Genomic DNA, 6,423 nt, shown 5'->3' with positions numbered 1-6,423 from the left:
AAACCATATACTCACATGCAAGAGAAGTTATAGGACTCCACTTGCCTCTAGACCAAAGAAAACGACGGCACACAGCAGACGAACACGGCGGATGGACGGCAACGGCTCCTTCCTCTCTCGGCCTCCCTCTCTCGGCCGCACCCTCTTCCTCTCACTCTCCCCCTTTCTCTCTTGGCCGAATGGCTAACCAGCCATTCTCTCTCCTTTCTTGGTGGCTTTTATATTGCATGCACTCTAGGTTTGCATGAGGGACAAGTGTTCTCATGAGGAAAATAAGTGGCAACAAGGAGAGGACAAGTGTTGGATGACATGCAAGGTTAATGGGCCTTCTTCTTGGGCCAACCTTGGGCCATGAAATGGGCTGGTCGACCACTCCTTTTTGGGCCTCTATTGGGCCGGCCAACTTGGGCCATTAGGGTTCCACTCTTGGGCTTAAGGCCCAATCAAATTTTAACCTCTTTTTCCCCTTTTTTTTTTTTTTGAAATTCTTCTATAAATATTTTTGAATTCCAATTTTCATCTTGGCCAAAGTCTTGGGATATTTTTGCTCATTGAAATTTAAATCTTATGGCCAAGCATAGATTATTAATCTATTAAATTTAAATTTCCACAATCACAAGCACAAATCATCAAATTAAAAGACTAATGGCTAAAACATAAGCCATAGAAATTCTATCACATAATTAAAGACTTTAACACACCTTATGGCTTGGCTTTGAATTTCTGGGATGCCACAGCTACTCCAAAACTATACACATCACATTTGTCCGTCACTCTCATCATAACTGCTAACTCTGTTTTTCAAGAAGAATAAATCAATGATATGATCATAGGTATTGCACAAATTCCAAATTTTTGTAATACTCGACACAAATCAGTTTTCAAAACCTATACTTGTTAAAAATCTTGTTAGAATTATTCAACGAATGCAAATTCGAGATTATAATTAGAGCAATTTGATTAATCCCATGTAATATGTACATATGAAATGTATGGTTAGATTACCAGGAGCCATGTAGCCATAAGATCCAGCCATAGTGGTCGATGAGTCAAAATTCAAGAATTATGCTGTCCCGAAACTGAAAGTCGAGGCTCGAAGTCCCACTCGAGCAAGATGTTGTTGAGGATTATGTCCCGATGGACGATAGGCGGGGAGCAATCATGATGCAAATAGGCGATAGCATGAGCCACACCTTGAACAATCTTCACTCTTGTACCCCGAGTCTAGTTCGGTTCCTCCTTTTCCTTCATACAAGACCTTCGCCAAACTGCCTCTCTCCACAATCTTATAGACCAAGTAAATGCAACCCCTCTTGGAACAGAACCCGTGGAGCTTGATCACATTGCGGTGTTAGACCTCGGTCAAAATGCGGATCTCGTTCTTGAAACTCTGTTGGTTGACCGCGGGGACATCGCTGGATTCTGATACTTTGACATTTTTGACAGCAACGATTTGGCCGCTGGCCAGTTCGGCCTTGTAAACGCTCCTGAACCGGCCTTTCCAATGCAATACTTTTCACTGAAGTTGTCGGTAGCCTTGGCAATGTCATTGAATGTGAACTTACCTTCCCTTTCCCATATGATCGACTCAGATTTCTCGTACTTCATAAGACCATTAGTCTCTTCATTGAGTTCCTTGTTTCGCCGCTGAAGCGCTAGAATTACAGCAGTTAAAGTCACCAAAAGTTGTAAGCAGCAGATGCCCACAATCGCACCAATAAGAACCTTTTCCCTATGGTCAGCGGATTTACTACTCGCCGCACAAGGAGATAATCCCGTCATGTATCCACACGAGCCTGGATTTCCGATAAAAGCACTTCCTGGTGCTTGTTGGAAGATGCGACCACTAGGAATCGCGCCTGTTAGCTCATTGTATGATAAGTCTATGTAGCTTAAACTAACCAAGCTGGTGAGAGCAGCAGGGATCGTACCCGAGAAGTGGTTATGCGAAAGATTGAGATTTTCCAGCTTCATGAGCTTTGCTAAATTGGATTGAAAAAGCGTGATACTTTATGTTTTTATCCTTTTCATATAATTACTCATTTAAATGTTAGACATAATCTATTTATCTATATTTGAGTTAATGCAAGTAAAATAAGGAGAGAATATGATAGGATTATAGAGTCAAGAGCCATACAGTGGCCGGGAAAAAGGAGAGACGAATGAGGTGAAATATAATTAATACTACTTATGTATTAGTACATAATAATTGTTTTTGTGATACTTTAATTTTGATATTTATTTAAAATTAAATTTGAAATATATTGGATTTTATAACAATGGGCTTCATTCATGAGAAGTACTTGGTTTTATATATACGGCACTCATTTCTATTACTATTTCTTACAAAGAATTAATTAATACAAGGCATTTATCTACATGAGACCCTTGTGATGAAGTTGAGAGAGATAGTTGCATTTATTGGTTCTCCCCAACCTTCATTTATAAACAAAAATGCTTGGTATAAGAATAGCTGGACTATTTTAACTTTCGTACGGCGCTCATTTGAGTACTATAATTTTTTATTTTTTTTGCTCATCTAAGTGCCACATCAAAGTAAAATTGATTATTTGAGTATCATTTCCAGTAAATCATCCTACATGCATTTTTTTTAAAAAATAATTTTCCATTCCAACGTGGATTTTTTTTATTTTTCATTTTTTATTTTTTATAAATCGTCCATGTTAGTGCTACCAATGTCACATGGGACGGTCAGTGTCCATGTCGGATTTTTCAGCGGGGCAAATCTTTGATGGCACTCAAGTAAGCGAAAAAAATTATGACACTCAAATGAGCGCCGTATGAAAGTTATAGTGCTTGTGCTGTTCTTATCTTCACTTTTGTCAATTTAATTTTAAATCATTTCATTTTTTGCCAATTGACTTTATTCGACCAATTTTGGCTTAAAATTATTGACATGGTGCCAACCGTCTTATGTCGCACGACCAGGATGTGGACAATTTTTTAAATTAATATTTTAATATTTTTTGAATTTTATATTAATTTAATTTTTTCTTATATTATCTTTTCCTTATTTTCTTTATTCTTTATTCTTTATTCTTTATTCTTTTATTTTCTTATTTTAATTTTTGCTTTTCCCCTCCATCGACCACTGCCAGGCCTCATTGACCTTTGCCGGCCTCAAGAGAGGGTGGGGGTTGCCCTCACCCGCTCAAGTGAGAGTGCGTTGACTAGACAAATGCTTGTCTATTATAATTAAACAAGCAAATTTTTGTATACATGGATACCGGTTATTTCGACACCCGACCAAGAATCTTCAAATCATATCATCCTAGTATTAATCAAAGAATTGGTATTAGTAAGAAGTACTAGTAGTCCAAAGACTACTTTTGTGATTTCGGTAAAACTTTTCTTAAAAAAATAACACGTGGCTATATACGCGGGCGAAATGACATGGAGGCAGCCCCGTAGGATTTTTCTTGCAACGTTGTGGGAAAATGACTAAGAGTCAAACATTTTGTCACCGTAAGACTCCCGCTGAGTTCGTCACTTTCTCGAGGTCCTTGGTCTAAACTAGAACCCTTCGGACTATAAAAGAAGTTCATTCAGCTCCTTATTTCTCATGAATTCTTGCTAAGTATGACAAAATCAACTCCAACCAGCCCTCTCTCCCTCTGCCTCTTCCTCTGTTTCATCTTCTCGCTTCCATTTCACGCCTCACCATCACCGACCACAGAGGCGCAAGCTCTTGTCAAATGGAAGAACTCTCTCTCTCCTCCTCCTCCACCACCTTCTCTGAGCTCATGGTCACTCACCAACATCCCCCATCTCTGCAACTGGACTGGCATTGCTTGCAACGGGGGCGGGTTGGTCATAGATATCAGCCTCTCTGGCTCAAGCCTCAACGGCACGCTCGATGCGCTTGACTTCGCTTCATTCCCGAACCTGACCCGCTTTGACGTCAGCAACAACAATCTTGAGGGCCCAATACCGTCCTTGATCGGCAATCTATCCCAGCTCAGGTTCTTGGACCTGGCGGGAAATTTCTTCGAAGGGGCGATTCCTCACTCCATTGGACAATTGAGAAAGCTTGAAAAGCTTGATTTGACCCTAAACGAGTTGACCTCTTCGATCCCTTCGGAACTCGGGCTCTGTTCTAACCTCACCTTCTTAGCCCTTGCCCAGAATTCGATCTCTGGGGAGCTGCCTCTCTCACTGTCCAATCTGGTTAGATTGTCAGAATTTGGAGCTTCAGAGAATCGCCTGTCTGGTGAGTTACTGCCTGAATTCTTCACGAATTGGACCAAACTTATTTCTTTGCAGCTCCAGAACAATTTTCTCTCCGGGCAAATTCCGGCTGAAATCCGAAGCTTGACCAAGCTCAATTGCCTCTTCATGTACAGCAATTGGCTCTCCGGAAAAATTCCGCCCGAAATTGGAAGCCTGACCAAGCTCAATTACCTCTCCTTGGAAAACAATTCGCTCTCCGGCCCAATCCCAGGGATTGGGAGCCTCAAGAATTTGCTTCAGTTAGACCTCTCAATGAACAATCTCTCCGGGCAAATTTCATCCGAAATCGGAAGCCTGACCAAGCTCAATTTCGTCAACATGCGCAGCAATTTGCTCTCAGGGACTATTCCTCCGGAGGTCGGGAATCTCACATTATTGACTAATCTCGACCTCAGCATGAACCAGTTATATGGAGAGGTCCCCGAGACCATCTCTCGCCTTGCTAACTTACAGTGGATCTGTTTGTTCACGAACAATTTCTCGGGAGGAATACCACGTGATTTCGGCAAGTACAGCCCTTCTCTTATGTATGTTGCCTTTTCATACAACAGCTTCACTGGAGAACTGCCGCCAGATTTGTGCAGTGGCTTTGCTCTTCAATATCTCATGATCGATGGGAATAACTTCACGGGGCCGCTGCCCGACTGTTTGAAGAATTGTTCGTGGCTAACGAGAGTCCGTCTAGAGCACAATCAGTTGACTGCAGATATCATGAGTGCGTTCGGAGTTTATCCGAATCTGGTCTTTATAAGACTCAGCAACAACCGATTTGTTGGGAATCTCACGGCACAATGGGGAGAGTGCACAAATCTCACGAATTTCCAGATAGATGGTAACAAAATTGCCGGTTGCATCCCCTCAGAGCTTAGAAAGTTGTCTCAGTTGCGTGTCCTGACTTTGTACAACAATGAATTGACTGGGAAAATTCCCGATGAGATGGGAAATCTAGGGGAGTTGTTTAACTTGAACTTGAGCAACAACCATTTGGTCGGAGATATTCCCATCTCGTTAGGAAACTTATCGAAGTTAAATTATCTTGATTTGTCGAAAAACGCAATGAGTGGTAGCATACCAGATGAGCTAGCGAATTGCAAGAATTTATTGAGCTTAAACTCGAGGAACAACAATCTGTCGGGTGTCATATCGCTGGAGCTTGGGAACTTATTTGTGCTACAAATTCTCCTAGACCTGAGCCACAATTCATTAGCGGGATCAATTCCATCCAATTTAGCAAAGCTTACTAAACTGGAAAATCTCAATCTTTCCCATAACAATTTCTCGGGTACAATCCCAGCTGCTCTCACCAGCTTGGTGAGTTTAAGCTCAATCGACTTATCGTACAACGAGCTGATGGGTGCAATTCCTAGTGGTCGCCTGTTCCAACAAGCACCGGGAAGTGCTTTTATCGGGAATCTGGGCTTGTGTGGAAACGTGACGAGATTATCTCCTTGTGTGACAAGTAGTAAATCGACCGACCATAGGAAAAAAGTCCTGGTTGGGGTAAGTGTTGGCGTTTGCTGCTTACTACTTCTAGCGACTCTAATTGAAGTGATTCTGGACTTCGGTGCCGAAAAAAGCTTCTCGACGAAAAGCAAGAGATCAAGCGTCTTAAAGAACACGAGATATTTGAGCAGATCATATGGGAAAGGTTAGGGAAGTTCACATTCAGTGACATCACCAAGGCCACCAATGATTTCAATGAAGAGTATTGCATTGGAAAAGGTGGGTTTGGGAGCGTTTATAAGGTCGTATTGGCAAGTGGCCAAATCGTCGCCGTCAAAAAGCTCAATGCATTAGAATCCGGTAACATACCAGCGGTCACCGCCAGAGTTTTGAGAATGAAATTCGCATGTTGACTGAGGTCCGACACCGCAATGTGATCAAGCTCCACGGTTTCTGTTCCAAGAGGGGTTGCATTTACTTGGTCTATGAGTTTGTCGAGAGAGGCAGTTTGGCAAAGGTCTTGTATGGAGGAACAGGAGCAGCTGAACTGGACTGGGATACAAGGGTGAAGATTGTTCAAGGCGTGGCTCACGCGATCACCTACTTGCATCACAATTGCTCACTGCCTGTCGTCCATCGAGACATAACGTTGAACAACATCTTGCTCGAGTCGGACCTCGAGCCTCGGCTCTCAGATTTTGGGATAGCGAGACTCTTGAATTCAGGCTC

At 42.2% G+C, this 6,423-nt stretch overlaps 1 protein-coding gene across 1 annotated transcript; it reads left to right on the top strand.

Annotated features, from left to right (window-relative positions):
• Window positions 1-3,600: 3,600 nt before the first annotated feature.
• Window positions 3,601-6,107, top strand: LOC120292658 (MDIS1-interacting receptor like kinase 2-like). Its single transcript, XM_039310947.1, has 2 exons — window positions 3,601-5,751; window positions 5,829-6,107. The coding sequence occupies exons 1-2, from the start codon at window positions 3,601-3,603 to the stop codon at window positions 6,105-6,107; spliced, it is 2,430 nt and encodes an 809-aa protein (XP_039166881.1).
• Window positions 6,108-6,423: the final 316 nt, after the last annotated feature.

Source organism: Eucalyptus grandis, chromosome 4, assembly GCF_016545825.1.
Source record: "Eucalyptus grandis isolate ANBG69807.140 chromosome 4, ASM1654582v1, whole genome shotgun sequence".
Classification (NCBI taxonomy): Eukaryota; Viridiplantae; Streptophyta; class Magnoliopsida; order Myrtales; family Myrtaceae; genus Eucalyptus; species Eucalyptus grandis.
The sequence above is the reverse complement of the archived record's forward strand: the minus strand, read 5'-3'. Positions and strand labels throughout refer to the sequence as shown.